Source organism: Periophthalmus magnuspinnatus, chromosome 4, assembly GCF_009829125.3.
Source record: "Periophthalmus magnuspinnatus isolate fPerMag1 chromosome 4, fPerMag1.2.pri, whole genome shotgun sequence".
Classification (NCBI taxonomy): Eukaryota; Metazoa; Chordata; class Actinopteri; order Gobiiformes; family Gobiidae; genus Periophthalmus; species Periophthalmus magnuspinnatus.
Genome location: NC_047129.1, coordinates 34,003,819 through 34,027,492, shown reverse-complemented (window position 1 = coordinate 34,027,492; position 23,674 = coordinate 34,003,819). Strand labels below are relative to the sequence as shown.

At 47.0% G+C, this 23,674-nt stretch overlaps 3 protein-coding genes across 4 annotated transcripts in view; 2 read left to right on the top strand and 1 right to left on the bottom strand.

Annotated features, from left to right (window-relative positions):
- The first annotated feature begins 6,803 nt into the window (after window positions 1-6,803).
- The window catches only part of LOC117369947 (zinc-binding protein A33-like), a 31,713-nt gene continuing 14,842 nt past the window's right edge, over window positions 6,804-23,674 (top strand). The window contains exon 1 of the mRNA XM_033965288.2: window positions 6,804-8,356. Within this exon, the coding sequence (XP_033821179.1) occupies window positions 6,857-8,260 (1,404 nt within the window). The 5' untranslated portion in view covers window positions 6,804-6,856 and the 3' untranslated portion in view covers window positions 8,261-8,356. The remainder of the gene's footprint in view (window positions 8,357-23,674) is intronic.
- On the bottom strand, window positions 10,833-16,903 carry zgc:113223 (uncharacterized protein LOC541424 homolog). 2 transcript variants are annotated; one of them, XM_055221212.1, is made up of 8 exons: window positions 16,722-16,903; window positions 15,929-15,986; window positions 14,812-14,936; window positions 14,387-14,461; window positions 12,688-12,783; window positions 12,479-12,601; window positions 11,637-11,798; window positions 10,833-11,136 (listed from the first exon to the last, which is right to left on the bottom strand). In XM_055221212.1, the coding sequence occupies exons 1-8, from the start codon at window positions 16,776-16,778 to the stop codon at window positions 10,993-10,995; spliced, it is 840 nt and encodes a 279-aa protein (XP_055077187.1). In that variant the 5' UTR covers window positions 16,779-16,903; the 3' UTR covers window positions 10,833-10,992. The 2 variants fall into 2 exon arrangements, with proteins under 2 accessions (XP_055077187.1, XP_033821775.1); XM_033965884.2 differs by having other exon boundaries at window positions 10,834-11,136; window positions 12,479-12,607.
- Window positions 17,787-22,362, top strand: reep6 (receptor accessory protein 6). The gene is made up of 6 exons (XM_033965287.2): window positions 17,787-17,919; window positions 18,549-18,642; window positions 19,138-19,276; window positions 20,806-20,974; window positions 21,992-22,197; window positions 22,348-22,362. The coding sequence occupies exons 1-6, from the start codon at window positions 17,787-17,789 to the stop codon at window positions 22,360-22,362; spliced, it is 756 nt and encodes a 251-aa protein (XP_033821178.1).

Here is a 23,674-nt window from a genome sequence, read left to right as displayed (position 1 = left end):
AAAAGCCTCGTCTCTTGAGCGGTTGATGTTTTGTTTTCTTTTGTTTTTTTTAACAATCAACAATGAAAAATGCTTCTTAACAGATGCATAGAACATGTAAACAAAAACTAGAGTCTGTGTAAAGTCTGTAGTAAACTGTAGACTGAACTGGACACTGGAGTGAAGAGACTGTGCAGGTCGAGGTCCTGGTCCTGGTGAGACCTCTGCAGGTGTCCAGTGTTGGTCCTGAGCCCACGTGTTGTCCAGTGGTTCACGACGGCGATGGTTCTTGTCTTGAGTTGGTCATGATGAACGACTTTCACTTTTGATCTGGGGCTCTTTTGGATCCTGTAGACCGGATCATCCAACTGTCTGAGAGCGAAGAAAGGTCCTTCATAGGAGGACAGGAACGTCTTGACTTTGTTTGTGACCTGCCGTGTTCCTTTGACGAGGTCCCACACAGCATCTCCAGCGTTTTTGTCTTTTTGCACGTGCGACTGATTCACCCAAAGTGTCTGGACTGATGTGACGAGCTCCAGCCGCTCACGTGTTTGTTGCTCGTGCTCTGGGGCCTTTGACCCTTTTTAACAGTATTAGAATTTGGTTTGTGCACATGTCTGTTCATTTTCAATAACTTTTCAATACTAAACTAAACAGAAATATCCCGGGTTTGTTTTGTTTAGTTTTTCAATCAGTTAAATCACCACACACTAGTGAGTTAAAGTATATTTTATTTAATTATTCAGTTCAATCCTCTTACCTGCATCTCCACATGGTCCAAACACAGAGGGGGCGTGGCCTATGTCAGCCATTTTATAGACTTGAGAGGGTCGTGGGCCGGACCATGTGGAGGGAAAACTGGTTTAAGTTTGTTTATTTCTTTGCGTTAATGTCTTGTGTATTTTGTTTCAATGATATAAGTGTTTATAGTTTATTTTGTTAAACACTTTTAGTAAAGAGAGAGATGGTTTTATATTTAAGACACAGCCCCTGGAGAAGAGGTGGAGTAAACCAGGGGAGGAGCTTCTGTACAGGAGAGGATTTTAGCCGGGGTAATTAGAGACATGGAGAACATCAGTGTATCCAGGACACACGTGGACTTTTGTCTTAGTTGTTTAAGTTTTGTTGCTTAGTTTTCGTTGAGCACTGTCCCCTTTTGTAAACATGTATTATTTTTGGGTTCATGGACGACTACACGGGAATAAATATTGCCTAATGGGACTTCTTTTGAGTCTGCCTCCTATTTTGATCACTCAGCTTCCTCACAGGCTGGAAGTGCATCGTCACAGTCTGGGGGCCGGCGGCGACGAGCTCCACTGGTTCACTGAGTTCACGTCCGAACATCATGAAGTTTTGGTGTGAAACCTGTGGTGAACGTGACCCCAGGACGGCAGAAAAAGCAGCAGCAAGGAAAGGACACAACAGCACCACGTATGGACGGAGCTCCATCCAGGTCCAAGGAGGTCGGGACTGAGGACATGGACACAGAGACCAAGCCCAGAGTAAGTCTGATGGGGGTGGGCGGGGTTTTGGTCAGAATTGGGCTGTGTCTGGACCAAGGCAATTTATACTGAGCCAGGTTCAAAAGTCAAATCTCGGTAACAGTTCGGTCCAGCAAAGAAGTCAGATGTTACTTACTGTACCGGGCGAGGCCACACCCAGTACTCCTGTCCTTTACCTGATAAGTCTAATCCATCCCTTTACTGTGCAGTGTCCAGACCCAAGTCATTTTGCAAACCCCGAGAGCTCGTACCGTCCTGATAAATGGCCACTGTACTACAGCACCATTAGGTACGGGTGGGTTTCAGTCTGTGGTTTTGTCAAGTTTGGTGTCAAGGGAAAAATGAAGTGAGGACCAGACTAGTATTAGCTGTGGTCATGGAGGTGGACACCAGTATTTGACAGTTGGAGGTCAAACTTTTCTAATTTTTGATGTGATTCTGGGTCATGATGTTCCAATTTTGTTCGATTTGCTGTAGGAGTCAGAAAACTCACCTGAGAACCTAAATATACCCAAATACTTACCTGAAAACCCTAATCTACTTGAAGACAAACCTGCAAATCCACCTGTAAACTGACCTGAAAAAGCAGCACCACATGGGCTTTATAACATGATTTTTACAAGAGCTTTGCAAAAGAGTCTTTAAAGGAGATTTGAGGGGAGGACCTTGAACCTGTAAGGGAAAAAAACAGTCAAATCAAAAGCACAGAAAAGACGGGAAAAGTTTATAGGGACGGCTTCTAAACAGACACAAAAAATGACCAAACCTTCTCCAAATTGATGTAGCCAGACTCCAAAAAGATGATGCAACCCTAAAACCCTGGATCCAAAACGTCACAGAAGTGGACGGGGTGAAACGGGGCAGTCCAGGAAGTTCAGAGGAGGCGACATACGTCATTAAAGCGAGCGTTCTGTACCAAAGCAACGGCACTGAAGCCTTGGCATTACCCGAATCCTCTAGAGCCAAAGTAATGGAGCTCGGACATTCGGTGCCATGGGCGGGACACATGGCATCTCAAAAAACTTTGTGCAGAATTTCAAGCAGATTTGTTTGGCCGGACATGTACAATGACATCTCAAAATTGTGTAATACATGTGAAATATGTCAACTCACCTCGTCTCACAAAGCCCCTCGATGTTGCAGCCTCCACCCATCAGGGAAACTCCATTTGACAGAATAGGAATGGACATAGTTGGGCCATTAGAACGCAGCAGTTCAGGGAATAAATATATTTTAGTTCTCTGTGATTAAGGAACTCGATATCCTGAGGCCTTTCATTTAAAAACAATCAAAGCCAGAAATGCTGCTAACTGTTTATTACGGCTGTTTTCCAGAGTGGGAATCCCAAAAGACATTTTGACAGACTGGGACAAACTTTATGTCTAGTTTATTACAGCAGGTTTACACGCTCCTACGTATTAAGGGTATTAGGACCACCCCATCCCACCCCCAGACGGACAGGCTGGTTGAGCGGTACAATCAGACTTTAAATATGCTGTAAGTTTGTGTCTCACAGGAGCAGACGGGGTCCAGGGGCTGCCATACCTGCTATTCTCATACCGTGAAGTGCCACAGGCCTCAACGGGGTTCTCGCTCTTCGAGTTGCTCTACGGACGCCAAGTAAGGGACCACTCGACCTCCTCAAAGACTATTGGGAGAATCCAACTCCCTCAGAGGAGAATGTGGTGGAATGTGGTAAAGATGAAGCAACGTTTAGAGGAAATGTCCTGAGACTTTGAGGACCACTCAACAAAATCAAAAGACTTGGTATGACAAGGCTAGAGAAAGAAGCTTTGAACCTGGACAAAAAGTGCTTCTTCTCCTCCCCACCTCCGAAAGCAAACTCCTCTCCAAATGGCCTGGTCCGTATGAAGTCACCAGAAGAGTGGGTAAGGTCACATATGAACTTTATACACCTGACAGAACCAAAAAACACCAAACGTTTCATGTGAACTTCCATCCATTCATCCATTTTCTTCCGCTTATCCGGGGCCGGGTCGCGGGGGCAGCAGTCTAAGCAGGGACTCCCAGACTTCCCTCACCCCGGACACGTCCTCCAGCTCCTCCGGTGGGACCCCAAGGCGTTCCCAGGCCAGCCGAGAGACATAGTCCCTCCAGCGTGTCCTGGGTCTTCCCCGGGGCCTCCTCCCGGTGGGACATGCCCAGAACACCTCCCTAGGGAGGCGTCCAGGAGGCATGTGAACTTGTTAAAGGAATTTCAGTCCCACCAGGAATCTGTTCATCAGCTGCTGATCCGTGCTGTTCAGGACGAGGAAAGGCCAGAGAAGTTCATGTCTGGAACCCAGGGTGAGTCAATTCAATTCAATTCAATTTATTTGTAGTCATTGTCACAGAAGAACAACGAAATTACGTTTGGAGCCTCCCCCATAAAGTGCAAACCCATAAATAATAAATCCCCTTAAACCCAAGTGTAAACATTGACCCAGTGGCCTCAGTACATGAGACAGTTCATGTAGTCCATATGTCAGAACACTACTGATGGCACAGGTATAAAAGTTCAACATCAGAGGTCTGGGAATGTGGGCACTCCTCAGTTTCCTCAGGTAGTAGAGGCGCTGTTGGGCCTTCCGTACGGCTGAGGTGATGTGATCGCCCCAGGACAGGTCCTCAGTCACAGTTACCCCCAGGAATTTAAAACTGCTCACCCTCTCCACCGCCTCGGAGCCAATGAGGAGAGGTAGGTGGTTGTTGTGACTTCTCCTGCGGAAATCCACAACAATCTCCTTGGTCTTTTTGGTGTTTAAAAGCAGGTTATTGTGGTGGCACCATGACTCGAGGTGTTGCACCTCCCTCCTGTAGTTAACCTCATTGTTGGATATGAGGCCGAGCGCCGTGGTGTCATCAGCGAACTTAACGATGAGGTTGGACGCGGAGGAGGAAAGACAGTCATGGGTGAAGAGAGTGTATAGCAGAGGGCTCAGAACACACCCTTGAGGCAAAACAGCTTTGATGTGTTTTATGACCAGTCTCTCCAGGCATTTGGCGGGAATGGGAGTGAGTGCCACAGGTCTGTAATCGTTCAGACATGTGACGTTTGACTGTTTTGGGATGGGGACAATAGTTGCTGCTTTGAAACAAGCTGGAACCAGAGAACAGGACAGTGAGGTGTTGTATATAGAGGTGAAGACGTCCGCCAGCTCTGCAGCACAGTCTTTTAGCACCCGGCCCAGTGCTCCATCTGGCCCGGCCGCCTTCCTGGTGTTGATGCTGAGGACCACACGTCTCACCTCATGAGCGCTCAGGACTGGAGCAGGGTCAGTCGAGGGGAGAGGGGAGAGGACAGGGTTGGTGTTATTACTGTCAAAACGGGCATAAAAGAGGTTTAAGTCTCCAGCCAGAGTAGGACTGTCAGCTGAGGGCGGTGGTGGTTTCCTCTTGTAGTCCGTAATAGCCCTGATGCCCTCCCAAACCTGCCTTGGGTTTGTGGTGTTTTCAAACCTGGCCTCGATGCACCTCCTGTGATGTCGTTTGGCAGTATTGATGCCACTCCTCAAGTTAGTCCTGGCAGCCCTACATGCCTCCTGGTCCCCGGATTTGAAAGCAATATTCCTCGCTCGGATAAGTTGTTGAACTCCGTGTGTCATCCAGGATGGAGTATTGGGAAACACACGGAATTGTTTCCAGCTTGTTATGTTGTCCACACAGAAACATATGTAATCCAAGACAGTGGAGGTGAAACTGTCCAGTGAGTCGCCGGTCGTAGACACGTCACTTTTGTCTCCCAGCAGGAGCAACGGGTTCCTCTCATTGACCCAGAGCTGTTCAGAGACTCACCTGGTTACACTGACCTGGTCCAGCACAACACCCAGCTGAAAAAAGAGGCTCCTCCACGTCAGAAGAGCTACAGAATACCTGAGCGGTTGGTGCAAGCTTTGAAAAAAATCAAATTGATGTTGGAACTAGATGTAATTGAAATCTCAAACAGTGAATGGTGCAGTCCAGTGGTTCTAGGGCCCAAAAAGGACGACTCGCTGAGATTTTGCACAGACTTTCATTATCTGAATTCTGTTTCATTGTGTGACCCTTATCCAATGCCTGGGGTTGATGAGCTGGTGGAGCGGGTGGGGCAGGCAGAGTACATCCCCACCCTGGACCTGAGCAAAGGCTTTTGGGAAGTGGCACTGGCTCCAGAGGTCCGAGAGCCGACAGCCTTTAAATCTCCTTTTGGTATGTACCAATTCAGAGTTATGTCATTTGGACTCCAGGGGGCACCAGCCACTTGTCAAAGCCTAATGGACTATGTTCTGAGAGATGTTTCAGAATGTGCAGTAGCATATTTGGACGACATTGTAATCTACAGCCAAACCAGGGAAGAACACATGGCTCATCTAAAACAAGTCCTCCATAAAGTCCACTGGCCTAAAGATCAACTCTGTCTGGCTCCGAGAGGCTTTGTCTTTGGACACGGCAAACACGGCAAAAAAATTGAGGCTATTCATTCTTTCCTCATTAAAAACCACAAAGAAGGTGAAGAGCTTCTTAGGGCTCACTGGCTGACTAACTAATTACTGTTGAATTAAAGTAAACACAGAGCTCTATTTTAAGAAACAATTTCATTTAATACATTTGTACACTGTTTGGAAAGAGCAACTTTTTAAGCAACAGAACTGGATTTGGTAAAACTTACCTGTAATACAGAGCAAATCTGAGTTTTCTAGGAGAGGGTGCTGTGTGAACAGCAGGTACTGCCATGATTCTTTAAAATTGTTCTTGTTTTTTGTGAATATTTTTGGTGTTCAATAAAAGCACTTGGGTCTGCACTGGACAAACTGTCTCAGCTCTGCTCTGTTCCTCATTGAACCGTTAAGGTTGCTATCCGGGCGATGACATGCTCAGAAAAGCTACGGTGTGGTTTATTTTGAACAGCGGGTGCCCTATAACCAGAGGGTTTATGGTTTGACACCGCTCTGACCTCTGAACACTGTTGTTGTGTCGAGTGCGTTGCCTATGGGCACGTGGCAGTTGTATGAATGTGGTGAGTGACGCTGGTCTGAGACTGTCACACTTCATCAGGCCCAGGGCAGCTGTGGCTTCAGGGAGAGACGATAAAAAGTGGATTTTGTCCATAATTTAAAATGAAATATGGAGCTGTTCCTCTGCAGTGTCTCTGGGTTAAACGTGTCAAAAGTGCCTCTTTTGTGGAATCATTAGTTCTGGATAAATCTGGATAAAGGACAGTAAATCTGTGGAACTTTGTTGAATGAAAAATGGAGCAACAGCGCCCCCTGCTGCTGCTGATGGGCCTCTCTGGTGTGAGTGACTCATTTACAGTAAAGTGAAAGTATTCAGTCAGTGTTTGTCAGGACGTCGGACACAGAGGACACAGCTGTGTGAGTCTGAAGACTTTGGTCCAAATGGAGAAGATCTCTGCAGTGGAGGACTATCTGACCTGTCCTGTTTGTCTGGACACCTTTAAAGAGCCAGTGTCTCTGACCTGTCACCACAGCTTCTGCTCTAAGTGTCTACAGGAATACTGGAACAAGAACAGCACCAGGAACTGCCCCGTGTGTCGCAGGAAGTCCTCCAAAGACTCTCTAGATGTGAACTTTGCTCTGAAGGAACTGACTGTGTCCTTTTCACAGAAGGAGGAGGCTCCAGGAGGAGAGAGGCCTGTGGTGTGCTCCTCACACCCAGAGCAGACGCCTCTGTTCTGCCTGGATGAGAGTCGCCCTCTGTGCCCTCTCTGTGAGTTTTCTCTTCACTCGGGGCATAAGGTGGTGACTGTGGACTCAGTCGTCAGTGAAAAGAAGGAGCAGCTGGTCTCACAGCAGCAGTCTCTGTTCCAGAGGAGAAAGAAGGCCTCAAACAAACAGACACAGTGTGAACAAATACAGGAGCTGGCACATGCGCAGGTGGAGGCCTGTGAACATCACATCAGGGCAGAGTTTGAGCGGTTACACCGGTTCCTCCAACAGGAGGAGGAGTCTGCACTCAGAGCTCTGAGACAGGAGCAGAGCAGACAGACCCAGACCATAGAAGCACAGATGGTGCAGATCAGGGAGGAGCTGTGTACTGTGGAGCAGAACCTCCTGACTGTGGAAGATCTGCTGAAGAAACAGAACATGGACTTCCTCACACAGTACAGAGACACTCACAAAGACAGACAGACTCTGCTCTCACAGCCCAGCCCACAGCTCAGACCAGGACTCCTGATAAACCAGCCCAAAGTCCTGGCCAACGTGGCCTTCAACGCCTGGAAGAAGATGAGAGCCCTGGTGCAGTACAGTCCAGTCATTCTGGACCCAAACACTGCAGACCCACGACTCTATGTGTCTGAGGATCTGAGGGGGGTGACATTTGGAGAAACTAAACAACAACAGGTCCCTAATAATCCAGAGAGATTCTGGTACTATGCAGAGGTCCAGGGCAGTGAGAGCTTCAGCTCTGGCTCTCACCAGTGGGACGTGGAGGTGGGGGACCATCCAAGATGGGTCATTGGTTTGGCCGAAGAGTCTGTTGACAAGAAGGAAGAGAGAAATGCCTTTCCAGAAAATGGACTGTGGTGTTTAATGTTTGCTGATGGAGAATATTCTGATGTTGTTGGTAAAACTCTTGTCCTGAAGAGGAGCCCTCAGAGGATCCGAGTGCGACTGGACTGTGACGAAGGGACAGTGTCTTTCTTTGACGCTGGAGACATGTCTCTGATCTGCTCTCACAAGGACAGATTCACAGAGAAAATGTTCCCGTTTTTCTCTATTAGTAAATCTGGTGACGCTGAAACCAAAGAGATTAAAATATACTGCAGTGAAGATGATTAAAGGTTTTTAGGTATTTTTTTTATAAAACTGTTCTGTTGTTTGTCAGATAAGATTATTTTACTGTGAAACGTTCAAACTTAAATGACCCAAAGAAACGTAAATATCATGTGATTTGAATCAAAGTCTGAGCTGTGGCTCAAATGGGAGAAGATTTGACATTTTCCTTCTGATGATCTTGTGTTAATCCTGTTTTTATGAATTTTAAAGTGTCTTCAGTTACATTTGTACAGACGTGTGATATAATCTCATTTTATTAGTGAAATTAGAATGAGACTTTTTGATGTCAGTTGTTTAATTCTTCCACATCATAAAGTCCAGATTGACCCTGTTTCATTATAATTCTCCATTTCACCATTTTGTTTTGTTAAATGTTGCTGAATAAAATCAGATGCTTCAGCTTCATGTTGTTTTAATGTTTCTTATGTTTCTTCAGTCGAGTTGTTCTGTTTGATTCACATGTTTGACTCTTTTAAACATGTTTTTGTGTAAAAAGTGTCGGGTAAATGCTCTTTAGTTTTGTTCTGTTATAACTCGTGTTAAACTGAACTGATCAAAATGTGAAACTGTTTTAAAGTGAAGCTCCTGCTGCTGTAAAGTGTCTCATCATAAATAAATACATTTAAATGTGAAAATAAAACATGTGTCTGTGAGACTCTGGTTCATCAAAACAACAACCACAGGAGGAGATGACCCAGAGGCACTGACGGGTCAAATGCAGAGGACAAATGTCCCTACGGGGACAGTAAAGTGGACCTCATGTCCTTAAGAGTGCAGAAAGAGAAATGAGGTCCAAACTGTCCAGAGTCAGACGTCTTCACCTGATTTGTCCAGTGACAAATCTTTTTTTTTTTTAATCTGAAGAAACATAAATGTTCAAATTAAACCTTTATGTTTCTTCTGATCTGACATGGTTTGTCTCATTTTTGTGTCACATTTTGCAAATTATTTCATTTTCTTTTCTTAAAATCACATTCAGTTCAAATTATAAATGATGATGGTGCAGATTTACACGGCTCCACCCTCACCCCCTCCATCACTGTGTGGTTCACTGTGTGGTTCAGGGTGTGGTTCAGTGTGTGGTTCTCTGTGTGGTTCAGGGTGTGGTTCAGTGTGTGTGGTTCAGTGTGTGGTTCAGTGTGTGGTTCAGTGTGTGGTTCAGTGTGTGGTTCAGTGTGTGTGGTTCAGTGTGTGGTTCACTGTGTGGTTCAGTGTGTGGTTCAGTGTGTGGTTCAGTGTGTGGTTCAGTGTGACATGGACTATTTGAGCCACTTCCCTCTGGCAGGAGGCTACGGTCCATTGGGACCAGAACCTCTCGCCATAAGAACAGTTTGTTCCTCTGCAGTTTGTCTCATGACACTTTATAATATCTGCACTAAACTGGACACTTTATAACACCGGTCACTTTAATAAGTCATGTTTGTCTGTTCTTCTGATGCTGCTGTTGTTTATATTTTCTACCTTTAAGTATTTTATTTTTAATCATATCTTTCTTTAACTCATGTCCTTATTTGTATGTGTCTTTATTCAGTGTTTTATGTTGCACTTTATCACTGCAGTAAGTTCCTGGTTTGTGACCTTTGTTCACAGACGATGACAATAAAAGTCTAAAGATTCTGATTCTGATAAATCCGACGTCACGTCCCGACAGTTTCTCTTTAAGTTACTTTTACTGGAGCAGTACTTTTACCAAATACTTGAGTAACTGGACCACGGCTTTGTACTTAGACTTGAATAATATTATTTTGAAGTGAGTCTGAGTCTACGACCTCTGGCCCTGTCACGTGGGGTTAAATTGTTGTTTTGACCTTTGAACCCTGGGCCCAGTGTGTCTGAGATAAAGCGACACACTTGTTTCCTTGTGTTTGTGTAACTCTCTGTATATATATATATATATATATATATTTATACAGACTCTATATATTTTCTTTAGTCGTCTTCAGTCTCTGGTGCTGATGACGTCACAAAAACCTCGTGAGATCCAAATGTGACTGAACGGCGCCTCTTCAGTTCGTCTGGAGCAACTGCAGCGTCTCCTGTGTCTCAACTTTTATAATAAAGTTCATGTTTGTCTTAGTTTCAGTTTAATTTGACTCTTTCAGTTTTGTAGTTTTCATAAGCACCAGGACAAACACAGTGACCCTGAGCCTGATGAAATAAAGACGACCCTGAGGCTCAGGGACGTAAACACAGTTTAATCAAAAATAAAACTATGATCAATTTAGTTTATTTTTATAAAGTGTTTGAAACTGAGACATTTTATTGTTTTTACTGACGTGAAGTGACGTGAAGTGTTTCCAGGGACCTCACCTGCCCTGGGACCTCACCTGCCCTGGGACCTCACCTGTCTGGGGACCTCACCTGTCCTGGGCTGCAGATGTAAAGTAGCAGCAGTTAAATCTGGTACAGTTCATTTTTTCTTTTGTGAACTTTATGACAAATAAAACAAAACTATTTAACCAGAAAAAAAAATCTATTTTTCATTATATGAGACTTCTGAGTTTATTTACACTGGAGCTTCTAACACACATTTCGTCTCCATTTAAACTTAAACACATGAGACATGGGCCCCCAGCGCCCTCTAGTGGCCCACAGAGCACACACAGCGCCCTCTAGTGGCCCACAGAGCACACACAGCGCCCTCTAGTGGCCCACAGAGCGAACACAGCGCCCTCTAGTGGCCCACAGAGCACACACAGCGCCCTCTAGTGGCCCACACACACAGCTGTTCTGGGTCATTCCTCGTCGAAGTCTGCGAAGGCGGGGTACCACACGCTGTCCTTCCTCTCAAATCGCTCCCGCCCCTCGCTCTGACCCTGCAGACGCTGGACTCTCTTGATCCAGGCGACCTGAGCAGCCGCGAGGCCGATCATACAGACCTGGAGTGAAACAGAGCACAGTCACTGAAGCTGTGAAAGAAACACACAACCACTGCCACCAGGTCACCAGGACGTGTGTGTTTGTATCTGGACACGATGTAATCCTTCGTTCGTACAGGGAGAGGTCAGAGGTCGTCTGGACACTGAGGCCCTTTGCTGTTCAGTGTGTGACTTGTACCATCGCAGAGCCTCTGCCTCCACCTTCATGGAGGGTCCAGCTGATGTTTCCACATGTGGCATTACAGGCTCTGCCACACGTGGAAATGTTTCACAGTTTGTTAAACTCGTCCTTTACACATGTTTTTTACCTTAAATCAGACATATTGAGCTTGTGTCTCTATGGTTCTCATCTCTGTGGATCATTTTGTTTTAATTTACACTTTTTAAATCACAATATTCATCTAAAACACTTCATAAAAGAAACAAATCCACACGACACATCAGAAAACTGCAGTGTCCTCTCCACAGATCTGACCTGTACCTTGGCCCCGCCCCCTCACCTCGAGCAGCAGCAGCCCGGCGCTCAGCCCCGCCACCAGCAGCAGGTGGGTCTGCGCCCACAGGACGGTCCTCTGCAGACAGCCCACCGTGAACACCTCGTCCTGAGCCGAGGAGTCGTCCAGCGTCTGCACCCCGTACCCACACATGGTGTTCAGCACCGTCTGGGTCAAACGCAGAGACAAAAGGGTCAAACGCAGAGGCAACAGGGTCAAGGGTCAAATACAGAGGTCACTGTAAAGTCTGGGTCAAATGTCTGCGCTCACAAACTGCAGGTTGGAGAAACTAGAGTCTCATCAATTTAGGGAAAACAAAAATACTGCATTTTTTTTCTGGCGGCGATTGAATTATATTTAGTGTTTTTGAGTCAATGTCACATTTTAAACCTTTAAACATTTTAAACCTTTAAACATTTTAGATCTTTAAAGTGCAGACGACTTTGTGCTAAATATTTATCACAGTTCTACGTCAGTGAGGTGGAGGTTTGTGAAGAAAAGAACAAAAATACAGGAAGTAGAGCTGAGTTATAAAACAAACCGTCTGCGGTTTAGGCTGAAGGAGACATTTTAAAACTTTACTTAACAAAATAAAGGTGTTGTCATTTATTTGTATTAGTTTTGGCTCTTGTTTACATTTTTGTTGCTTGGTAACAGTTGTGTCAGATCATAAACTTTACCAGCATTTTAAAACCAGAAAAAACTAGACTTAATCCCATTTAATCCCATGCATTTCACGTGTTTGAATCTTTCTTCTTTGTGGAGAACTTATATCTGTTTAAGGATTCGATATTTTGACTCGAGATGTTTGTAAAGAGCAGAGTTCCGTGCGTTCCGCGTTCCGGTACCTGGTTGGTCTCGGGTTTGCAGCAGGAGAACGGGACTCCACAGGCCTCTAAACTCGGGTTTTCGTCCGAACACTCGAAGTAAACGTTTTTGGACCAGTCCTTGTAGCTCTCCACTCCACAGCACTGGAACTAAACGCCACGAGAACAGAGTAAAAACAGGTTTATCTCCGCTGCAGTACCGCTCAGGGCCACCACGGGGCGCCTCTCACCTTCTTCTGGACGAAGTCGATGGCGTTCTCCAGGTCGCGGTCTTCTCGGTAGCGCACCACGGCTTTGAGCATCAGCAGCTCCGTGCGCTCCATCACCTGAAAGACCCAAACTTAGCCCCGTGCACACAGGTCCCAGAAAATGACCAGGTACAAAATGCCACAACTCTCAGGCGTGACCCCCGGTTCACGCACGCACCCGCCCCGGGACAACGCCGGGTCTGTCCACAGCCACGAGACGCCACTGCAAAGTATCAACGCCAAACAACTACACTGACCTACGGACAGGACAATGAATGTGAATGTAGACCATGGATAATCTCCCTCGATCTGGAGCTCCATGTGAGACCTCACCCCGTGGGGTCAAAATGACACAAGAACAAAGACCAAAAAGAACCACTAGGGGGACCTAGAGAATGACCTGCAGAGAGATGGGACCAAAGTAACAAAGGCACCATCAGTAACACACTACACCACCAGGGACTCAAATCCTGCAGTGTCAGACGTGTCTCCTGCTTAAGACGGGACATGTCCAGGCCCGTCTGAAGTTTGACAGAAGCATTTGGATGATCCAGAAGAGGATTGGGACAATGTCACAGGGTCAGATCAAACCAAAATACAACAGTTTGGTAAAAACTCAACTTGTCGTGTTTGGAGGAGAAAGAATGCAGAGATGCATCCAGAGAACACCAGACCTACTGTGAATCATGGGGGTGGAAACATCATGCTTTGGGGCTGTTTTTCTGCAAAGGGACCAGGACGATCCGTGTAAAGGACAGAATGAACGGGGCCATGTATCGTGAGATTTTGAGTGAAAACCTCCTTCCATCAGCGAAGACATTGAAGATGAAACGTGGCTGAAGTAAAACTATGATGAAAATTATAGGCGTCTCTCATCGTCTTAAGTGGGAGAACTTGTGAGGCTTATTGCCCAAATTTCAGTAATAATAACATTCTATGCTAAAGTGTAGTTCTTTTCACTGATAACGAAGTACAACACTATAACAGTATAAACATGGAACTTATTCATTCATAATATTAAAATTATAATGTCAGCAACTCTAATAATTATCGTGATTTAATTGTTTATCGCATTTACTTTGGCCATTACTTTGAGGTGTCTGACCATCAACAAAGGCTCAGAATCCAACAAACTGAACTCCACAAAGGCCCGAGTCACACGGCTGATAGTTTGATGTCACAGGAATGAGGTCAGAGGTCAGCACTGAGCCCTGTTCCGGATCAGGTCTATGTTTTTACCCACAGACTGTTTAGAGAAGTGACTTGAGTGAGTGCGACGTCACAGCGTTCAGCTCCAGACACATGAAGCTCATCGAGGCTAGCAGTGATAGCGGCTAATTTAGAGTGAGTATCGTAGCAACCAAAGAGCAAATCAGGAACGAGGCTGTTGAAGGTAACGCCCCCTTCCTGCCCGCACCCACATCAAACCCGTTGCTAAGGCTAACTGGGAGCTATTAATGTTTGTATCCTGATTTAGAGTCAAAACAGAGAAATAAAAACGCCGGGATCACGTAGAGCGAGTTAAAACGAACATTTGACGAGTCCGACAGCTGCAGTTATGGAGGGAAGGGTGGAGGTTTTTCAATAGAAAGTGAATTGGAGTCACCATAATCACTTCCTGTTTGCAATGCGGCGGCTAGCAGGTTAGCTACGTCCATTTATATAAACAGTCTGTTTTTACCAAGTCAGTGAAGAGGTATCCGACTACAGCCGCTGTCACCTGCAGCAACAGCACCACCACCAGGATGACCAGGAACTGCAACAAGCACAAATCAGAACAGGGTTTAGACCTGGTTCAGTCCTGGTTCAGTCCTGGTATAGACCTGGTTCAGTCCTGGTTCGGTCCTGGTTCGGTCCTGGTTCGGTCCTGGTTCGGTCCTGGTTCGGTCCTGGTTCGGTCCTGGTTCAGTCCTGGTTCAGTCCTGGTCTAGTCCTGGTTCAGTCCTGGTTTAGTCCTGGTTCAGTCCTGGTTCAGTCCTGGTTTAGTCCTGGTTTAGTCCTGGTTTAGTCCTGGTTTAGTCCTGGTTTAGTCCTGGTTCACTCCTGGTTTAGTCCTGGTTCAGTCCTGGTTCAGTCCTGGTTCAGTCCTGGTCGAGGCTGCAGTACTGTTTTGAGGAGACAGGTGGCGTTGCGGAGCGCTCCCCAACAGCCGAGGAACGTGATGAGAAACGTCACCGTCCCCACGACGATCAGGAGCAGGGCGGGGTCAAGGGTCAGCGTGTCCACCACATCTGCAAAGAGAGAGGTCAAAGGTCAAGCGTCCTGACCCGGCTCACTCCAGTTTGACATGTGTCACATTTATCTGGAAAGAGATCGGAAAAAGTCGGAACGTCATGAGGAATACTCCAATCTGATTGGTCGAAGTGTCACAACAGCAGAACACGCCGAGTAGAGAGAAAAGAACAGACGTGTTTCCCTCCATAAACGCACAGAACGACTCTCTCAGCGACGCCATGTTTGTTTTGGTTCATTGGACGCTTCACCTTTGACCCCGCCCAAACCTCAGTGCTGCTCTGTGATTGGTCCATCTGCAGCTGGGCCAATCACAGCGGGAGGAAGAGCGCAAGGCTAAAAGTGTCCACAAATCTGCAGAGAGAGACGAGCTTGAAAAACTGAACAGCTGCAAGAGCCAGAGAGCGACAGAAACAAAGAAAGAAGCAGAAAGAAGCAGGAAGAAGCAGGAAGAAGCAGGAAGAAGCAGGAAGAAGCAGGAAGAAGCAGGAAGAAGCAGGAAGAGGCAGGAAGAAGCAGGAAGAGGCACGAAGAGGCGAGAAGAAGCGGGAAGAGGCAGGAAGAGGAAATAAAGTGAAATAAGTGAACTAAATATGTTTTTATGTTTCATATTCAGATCCTCAGTCTCAAACCCTCGTCCTTCTCTCAGCTTCATGATGAAGTTTTCACTCCAGTTGAGGGACGACACGTGTAAAACGGTCAAAGCTGAGAGTCCAGGAGATTTTAAAACTCTAAAACAGACTTGGATTAATCTGAGTTTATTTTGTTCACTTCATCCACATGTGTCATTTTTGATGCTTCAGTGAAAATCTACAGTGAAGAAACAGAAGAAACATGAATGAAACGTGAGGCGGGTCGTGCACATTCTCTCCCACAGGTCACTCTGACCCTCAACACTCACACTGCACATTCACACTGGAGGTGTCTTGCCTAAAGACACAATGGCAGAATGATTCAAAACAGGATTGAACCGTCGACTTTTGAGTCTGACCTTTTTCTTTGGCCACTTTGGCGTAGATTCCCACAGCGATCAAAAGAGAACTCACCACCTGAGACAAACAGGGTCTGATTAGTCCTGGTTTAGTCCTGGTTTAGTCCTGGTTTAGTCCTGGTTTAGTTCTGGTTTAGTCCTGGTTTAGTCCTGGTTTAGTCCTGGTTTAGTCCTGGTTTAGTCCTGGTTTAGTCCTGGTTTAGTTCTGGTTTAGTCCTGGTTTAGTCCTGGTTTAATCCTGGTTTAGTCCTGGTTTAGTCCTGGATTAGTCCTGGTTTAGTCCTGGTTTAGTTCTGGATTAGTCCTGGTTTAGTCCTGGATTAGTCCTGGTTTAGTTCTGGTTTAGTCCTGGTTTAGTCCTGGTTCAGTCCTGGTTTAGTCCTGGTTTAGTCCTGGTTTAGTCCTGGTTTAGTTCTGGTTTAGTCCTGGTTTAGTCATGTTTTAGTCCTGGTTTAGTCCTGGTTTAGTCCTGGTTTAGTCCTGGTTTAGTTCTGGTTTAGTCCTGGTTTAGTCCTGGTTTAATCCTGGTTTAGTCCTGGTTTAGTCCTGGATTAGTCCTGGTTTAGTCCTGGTTTAGTTCTGGATTAGTCCTGGTTTAGTCCTGGATTAGTCCTGGTTTAGTTCTGGTTTAGTCCTGGTTTAGTCCTGGTTCAGTCCTGGTTTAGTCCTGGTTTAGTCCTGGTTTAGTCCTGGTTTAGTTCTGGTTTAGTCCTGGTTTAGTCATGTTTTAGTCCTGGTTTAGTCCTGGTTTAGTCCTGGTTTAGTCCTGGTTTAGTTCTTAGTTTTCACTCACCCAGAAAACATAGCAGCAGACGAACAGCGTGTACTTCACTCCTCTGTATCCTCTCATCTCTCAGTCACCAGACCATCCCAGGACTAAACCAGGACTAAACCAGGACTAAACCAGGTCTAAACCAGGACTAAACCAGGACTAAACCAGGACTAAACCAGGACTAAACCAGGTCTAAACCAGGACTAAAGCAGGTCTGGTCCAGGACTGGCTGCTGCTTTGGTTGTGTCTTGTGGAGGATTTTGTGAGTAAAATTTGAACTTGTCCAAACCTGCTCTACATTCCTCCTCCGAGTTATGAGCTCTGTTCATCTCTCTCTCCTCTTTCTGTTCATCTCTCTCCTCTTTCTGTTCATCTCTCTCTCCTCTTTTTGTTCATCTCTCTCCTCTTTCTCTTCATCTCTCTCTCCTCTTTCTGTTCATCTCTCTCTCCTCTTTCTGTTCATCTCTCTCTCTCCTCTTTCTTTCTTTCTTTCTTTCTTTCTTTCTTTTTTTATCTAGATACACATTTTGCAAAACTTTAATGTCCAAAAAAATCAAGAATTTGTAAATGTATCCTGTTTCATTTGTTTTTGTAGTACCACACATGTCCAGCAGGGGGGGGGGCGTGGCTTATTTCCTCCTCAGGCTCCTCCTCTTCCTGTTTGTGAATTAAATCCCTGTTTGTTTCAGAGGATTAGCCCCGATCACCTGCAGCGTCTGAACGGCTGAAAGGTCTGCAGCTTCTGAGGACCTGAGTGAGGACCTGAATGAGGACCTGAGTGAGGACCCGACTGAGGACCTGACTCAGGACCTGAGTGAGGACCTGAACGAGGACCCGAGTGAGGACCTGAGTGAAGACCCGAGTGAGGACCCGAGAGGGGACCCGAGTGAGGACCTGAACGAGGACCTGAGTGAGGACCCGAGTGAGGACCCGAGTGAGGACCTGAATGAGGACCTGAGTGAGGACCCGAGTGAGGAGCTGAGTGAGGACCCGAGTGAGGACCTGAGTGAGGAGCTGAACGAGGACCCGAGTGAGGACCTGAACGAGGACCCGAGTGAGGACCCGAGTGAGGACCCGAGTGAGGACATGGGGCTGATGGACATCTTCACGTCCATCAGGGACAAAGCCGACAAGTTTTTGAACGAGAAAAACATCATCACAGATTTTCTCGGGAAACTGGAGGAAAAGACCGGAATCAAGAAGAAGATCATCGCACTGGGTTAGTCCTGATTTAGACCTGGTTTAGTCCTGGTTTAGTCCTGGTTTAGTCCTGGTTTAGTCCTGGTCCAGTCCTGGTTTAGTCCTGGTTTGGTCCTGGTTTAGTCCTGGTTCAGTCCTGGTTCAGTCCTGGTTTAGTCCTGGTCCAGTCCTGGTTTAGTCCTGGTCCAGTCCTGGTTTAGTCCTGGTCCAGTCCTGGTTTAGTCCTGGTTTAGTCCTGGTTCAGTCCTGGTTCAGTCCTGGTTTAGTCCTGGTTCATGAGGAGGATCAGGTTAATCCTCAGGTCTTAGGCATCTGTCTCATCCACAGCAGAAACTCTCACTGTGTTTGTTCTGCATCAAAAACACAAACAAGAACAAGAACCAAGAACACTCTGTTCCACCTCATGATGTCATCAAGTGGTGGTTTTAAAGTGAACTCCTCTTTTTACCTTTAGTTCAGTCGAGATAAGAGACAACTCCAGGACTGAAATGATCCAGATGATTCTAGTGAAGGTGGAGTTTAAAAACACAGTGGAGCACTTCCTGTATCACATGATGACATCACAAGGTGGAACAGAGTGTTTTCAGAGACTCAGGGTTTGTGTGTGACAGAGCGCCCCCTGTTGGTGACGTGTGTGGTGTGTTTCAGGGGCCGTGTCGGGGACCGGGCTGTACCTGGTCTATGGATACGGGGCGTCTCTTCTCTGCAACATGATCGGCTTCGTTTACCCCGCGTACTACTCGTGAGTCCGCACGTTTAACACACACACCTGCACATTTACACTGAGCTCCTCTCTCACACTGAAAACACTCTGTTCCACCTTGTGATGTCATCATGTGGTGATACAGGAAGTGCTCCACTGTGTTTTTAAACTCCAGACACCTTCACTAGAATCATCTGGATCATTTCAGTCCTGGAGTTGTCACTTATCTCGACTGAACTAAAGGTAAAAGGAGCTGTTCACTTTAAAACTACCACTTGATGACATCACAAGGTGGAATTGTGACTCAAACATGTGTGAATGAAACAGGTCTGTCTGTGAGGAGCATGGCGTCTGATTTTTAAAAGAATTTACTCACAGTTACCTTTTATTTTTTATTGATTTGTTGGTTGTTTTGAATTTCTCCACGTTTAAAAATACAGAGCGACTTTTAAAGACGCACTGCGGCACTTCTCTGCCACCCGTCTGTCTCCATGGCGATGCTGTCGTCCTGATGCTTTCTCGCTGTTTCCTCAGAATCAAAGCGATCGAGAGCGAGAACAAAGAGGACGACACAAAATGGCTGACGTACTGGGTGGTGTACGGCGTCTTCAGCCTCGGGGAGTTTTTCTCCGACATATTTCTCTACTGGTTTCCATTTTACTACGCCTTCAAGGTGAGACCACAGGGGGCGCCACGGAGCGAGACCACAGGGGGCGCCACGGAGCGAGACCGCAGGGGGCGCCACGGAGCGAGACCACAGGGGGCGCCACAGAGCGAGAGCACAGGGGGCGCCACGGAGCGAGACCGCAGGGGGCGCCACGGAGCGAGACCGCAGGGGGCGCCACGGAGCGAGGCCGCAGGGGGCGCCACAGAGCGAGACCACAGGGGGCGCCACAGAGCGAGACCACAGGGGGCGCCACAGAGCGAGACTGAGACCACGGGGGGCGCCACAGAGCGAGACCACAGGGGGCGCCACAGAGCGAGACCACAGGGGGCGCCACGGAGCGAGACCGCAGGGGGCGCCACGGAGCGAGACCGCAGGGGGCGCCACGGAGCGAGACCGCAGGGGGCGCCACGGAGCGAGACCGCAGGGGGCGCCACGGAGCGAGGCCGCAGGGGGCGCCACAGAGCGAGACCACAGGGGGCGCCACAGAGCGAGACCACAGGGGGCGCCACAGAGCGAGACTGAGACCACGGGGGGCGCCACAGAGCGAGACCACAGGGGGCGCCACAGAGCGAGACCACAGGGGGCGCCACGGAGCGAGACCGCAGGGGGCGCCACAGAGCGAGACTGAGACCACAGGGGGCGCCACGGAGCGAGACCGCAGGGGGCGCCACGGAGCGAGACCGCAGGGGGCGCCACAGAGCGAGACTGAGACCACAGGGGGCGCCACAGAGCGAGACCACAGGGGGCGCCACAGAGCGAGAGCACAGGGGGCGCTATGGAGCGAGACTATAACCGGTCTTTGTGGGGTCTTTTCTCTGTAGTCCTGGTCTATAACCGGTCTTTGCGGGGTCTTTTCTCTGTAGTCCTGGTCTATAACCGGTCTTTGTGGGGTCTTTTCTCTGTAGTCCTTGTCTATAACCGGTCTTTGTGGGGTCTTTTCTCTGTAGTCCTGGTCTATAACCGGTCTTTGCGGGGTCTTTTCTCTGTAGTCCTGGTCTATAACCGGTCTTTGCGGGGTCTTTTCTCTGTAGTCCTGGTCTATAACCGGTCTTTGTGGGGTCTTTTCTCTGTAGTCCTGGTCTATAACCGGTCTTTGTGGGGTCTTTTCTCTGTAGTCCTGGTCTATAACCGGTCTTTGTGGGGTCTTTTCTCTGTAGTCCTGGTCTATAACCGGTCTTTGCGGGGTCTTTTCTCTGTAGTCCTGGTCTATAACCGGTCTTTGTGGGGTCTTTTCTCTGTAGTCCTGGTCTATAACCGGTCTTTGTGGGGTCTTTTCTCTGTAGTCCTGGTCTATAACCGGTCTTTGCGGGGTCTTTTCTCTGTAGTCCTGGTCTATAACCGGTCTTTGCGGGGTCTTTTCTCTGTAGTCCTGGTCTATAACCGGTCTTTGTGGGGTCTTTTCTCTGTAGTCCTGGTCTATAACCGGTCTTTGTGGGGTCTTTTCTCTGTAGTCCTGGTCTATAACCGGTCTTTGTGGGGTCTTTTCTCTGTAGTCCTGGTCTATAACCGGTCTTTGTGGGGTCTTTTCTCCTCAGTGCCTGTTCTTGCTCTGGTGCATGGCTCCTGTTGCGTGGAACGGTTCTCAGATCATCTACAATCGAGTCGTGAGGCCCGTGTTTCTCAAACACGAGGCCACGGTCGACCTCATGGTGAACGACCTGAGCGGGAAGGCCATGAGCGCCGCCGAGAACCTCACCCGAGAAGGTACTAGTACTGCACATACAGCAAATACTACTGCAAATACTACAAATATTACAAATACTACCACCACAAACACTGAGAACCTCACCCGAGAAGGTACTAGTACTGCACATACAGCAAATACTACTGCAAATACTACAAATACTAATGCAAATACTACAAATACTACTGCAAATACTACCACCATGAACACTGAGAACTTCACCAGGGAAGGTTCTAGTACTGAAAATACTACAAGTACTACTGCAAAGACTGAGAGCCTCACCAGGGAAAGTAGCAGTGCTCTGACTTAGGGATGCACTGATTCAGTTTTTCCGATACTGATACCGATGCTTTGGCTTAAGTATCTGAACAGACCCAGTGCGGAGACAGAAAAACATCAAAACACAGTGAACTTTTTATAAAATGGATCCAGTTGTTGTTGTTTTGAGTATATTTTTACTGATCTGATTGTTTTTATGTAAATCATCTCATTACAGCGAGTTAAAGAACAACCAGGAAATGAACTGATATCATGGAACCGATACTCGATATTTGATCCCAGTATCGTATCGGTGCATCCCATTAGAACATCAACACTATGAACGACACGTGGAACAAAGCACACAAGAAGAACTCAAAATAACTCAAATGTTGTTGCAGGTTTTTGATTTTTTGAATGACCCTTGACCCTTGTCCAGGTCTGACCCGCAGCAGAGGACGACGGTTTGTCCAGTTGACACATTTAAACTTCGTCTTTTGCTTTTCTTGACCCTTTACTTTGACCCTGTTTTACACTTTTGTCGTGTTATTTCACTTTTTCATTGTTACGTAGTTCCACGTGTCTCATATTTATCTGACGTTCTGTGTGTGACCTAAACACACCCTAGACAGTGGCTCAGTGTGTAGAGCACTCACCCCTCAACCCCGGGGTCAGCGGTTCAATCAGCGAGACCCTTGAGCCGTGTGCTTGTGTGTAAATGTGGTGACGTGTTATTATTAAAATCCTTTTGTGTTTTGTCGTTTTCTTTCTTTGTGCAGTTCTGTCGACTCTGGTGAAGAACAAGGCTCTAGTGGCTCCGTCAGACGCCAAAGAGTTACCCAGCTCCACAGACCCGACCAGTCCAGAGCCCAGCCCCGAGCCCGGCCCCTCGAAACCACGGAAACACGAGCGGTCACATGACAAGTCACATGACAAGTCACATGACAAATCAGAGAGGAGGCGCAAAGACAGCGAGGACAAAACTGTACGTATCCAAGGGAGGGCATCTGACACACACGGGGAGGGCATCTGACACACAGGGAGGGCATCTGACACACGGGGAGGGCATCTGACACTCAGATACAGGAGGATGGGAGGGCATCTGACTTAACTCTGACTGTTTTTGTCCTTTCAGCCTTTCCTGGGTTAAAGGTTGGTGTTTTGTGTTACTTTTAGTTTAGATTTGAGTAGATTTACTGTAAAGTCTCCAGAACTTACAGACTGTGTCTGTGTTTGTGTTCACTCTGTGTGTGTGTTCACTCTGTGTTTGTGTTCACTCTGTGTTTGTGTTCACTCTGTGTTTGTGTTCACTCTGTGTGTTCACTCTGTGTGTGTGTTCACTCTGTGTTTGTGTTCACTCTGTGTGTGTGTTCACTCTGTGTTTGTGTTCACTCTGTGTTTGTGTTCACTCTGTGTTTGTGTTCACTCTGTGTTTGTGTTCACTCTGTGTTTGTGTTCACTCTGTGTTTGTGTTCACTCTGTGTGTTCACTCTGTGTTTGTGTTCACTCTGTGTTTGTGTTCACTCTGTGTTTGTGTTCACTCTGTGTTTGTGTTCACTCTGTGTGTTCACTCTGTGTTTGTGTTCACTCTGTGTGTTCACTCTGTGTGTTCACTCTGTGTTTATGTTCACTCTGTGTTTGTGTTCACTCTGTGTGTGTTCACTCTGTGTTTGTGTTCACTCTGTGTGTTCACTCTGTGTGTGTGTTCACTCTGTGTGTTCACTCTGTGTTTGTGTTCACTCTGTGTTTGTGTTCACTCTGTGTTTGTGTTCACTCTGTGTGTGTGTTCACTCTGTGTGTGTTCACTCTGTGTTTGTGTTCACTCTGTGTGTTCACTCTGTGTTTATGTTCACTCTGTGTTTGTGTTCACTCTGTGTGTGTGTTCACTCTGTGTTTGTGTTCACTCTGTGTGTGTGTTCACTCTGTGTGTGTTCACTCTGTGTTTGTGTTCACTCTGTGTGTTCACTCTGTGTTTATGTTCACTCTGTGTTTGTGTTCACTCTGTGTGTTCACTCTGTGTTTATGTTCACTCTGTGTTTGTGTTCACTCTGTGTCTGTGTTCACTCTGTGTTTGTGTTCACTCTCTGTGTCTGTGTTCACTCTGTGTTTATGTTCACTCTGTGTTTATGTTCACTCTGTGTCTGTGTTTGTGTTCACTCTGTGTGTGTTCACTCTGTGTGTGTGTTCACTCTGTGTCTGTGTTTGTGTTCACTCTGTGTTTATGTTCACTCTGTGTCTGTGTGTGTGTTCACTCTGTGTTTGTGTTCACTCTGTGTGTGTGTTCACTCTGTGTTTATGTTCACTCTGTGTCTGTGTTTGTGTTCACTCTGTGTTTGTGTTCACTCTGTGTGTTCACTCTGTGTTTTTGTTCATTCTGTGCAGAGATTCTATCTCCTGGTTAAACCTGATCAGAGTCAGATCTGTTTAAAGGATTTGTGCTGCAGCAGATGGCTTCACTCCTG

Bases quoted from the DNA above. Each gene is read 5' to 3' on its own strand.
- zgc:113223 (XM_033965884.2), bottom strand. From the start codon at position 16,778: ATGAGAGGATACAGAGGAGTGAAGTACACGCTGTTCGTCTGCTGCTAT. The intron at 14,937-15,928 runs GTCAGACTCAAA...CTCTCTTTGCAG, and splicing joins CAAAGTGGCCAAAGAAAAAG to ATGTGGTGGACACGCTGACC. The intron at 11,799-12,478 runs GTACCGGAACGC...CGTTTGACCCAG, and splicing joins GCAAACCCGAGACCAACCAG to ACGGTGCTGAACACCATGTG.
- reep6 (XM_033965287.2), top strand. From the start codon at position 17,787: ATGGGGCTGATGGACATCTTCACGTCCATCAGGGACAAAGCCGACAAG. The intron at 17,920-18,548 runs GTTAGTCCTGAT...GGTGTGTTTCAG, and splicing joins GAAGAAGATCATCGCACTGG to GGGCCGTGTCGGGGACCGGG. The intron at 19,277-20,805 runs GTGAGACCACAG...TTTTCTCCTCAG, and splicing joins CATTTTACTACGCCTTCAAG to TGCCTGTTCTTGCTCTGGTG.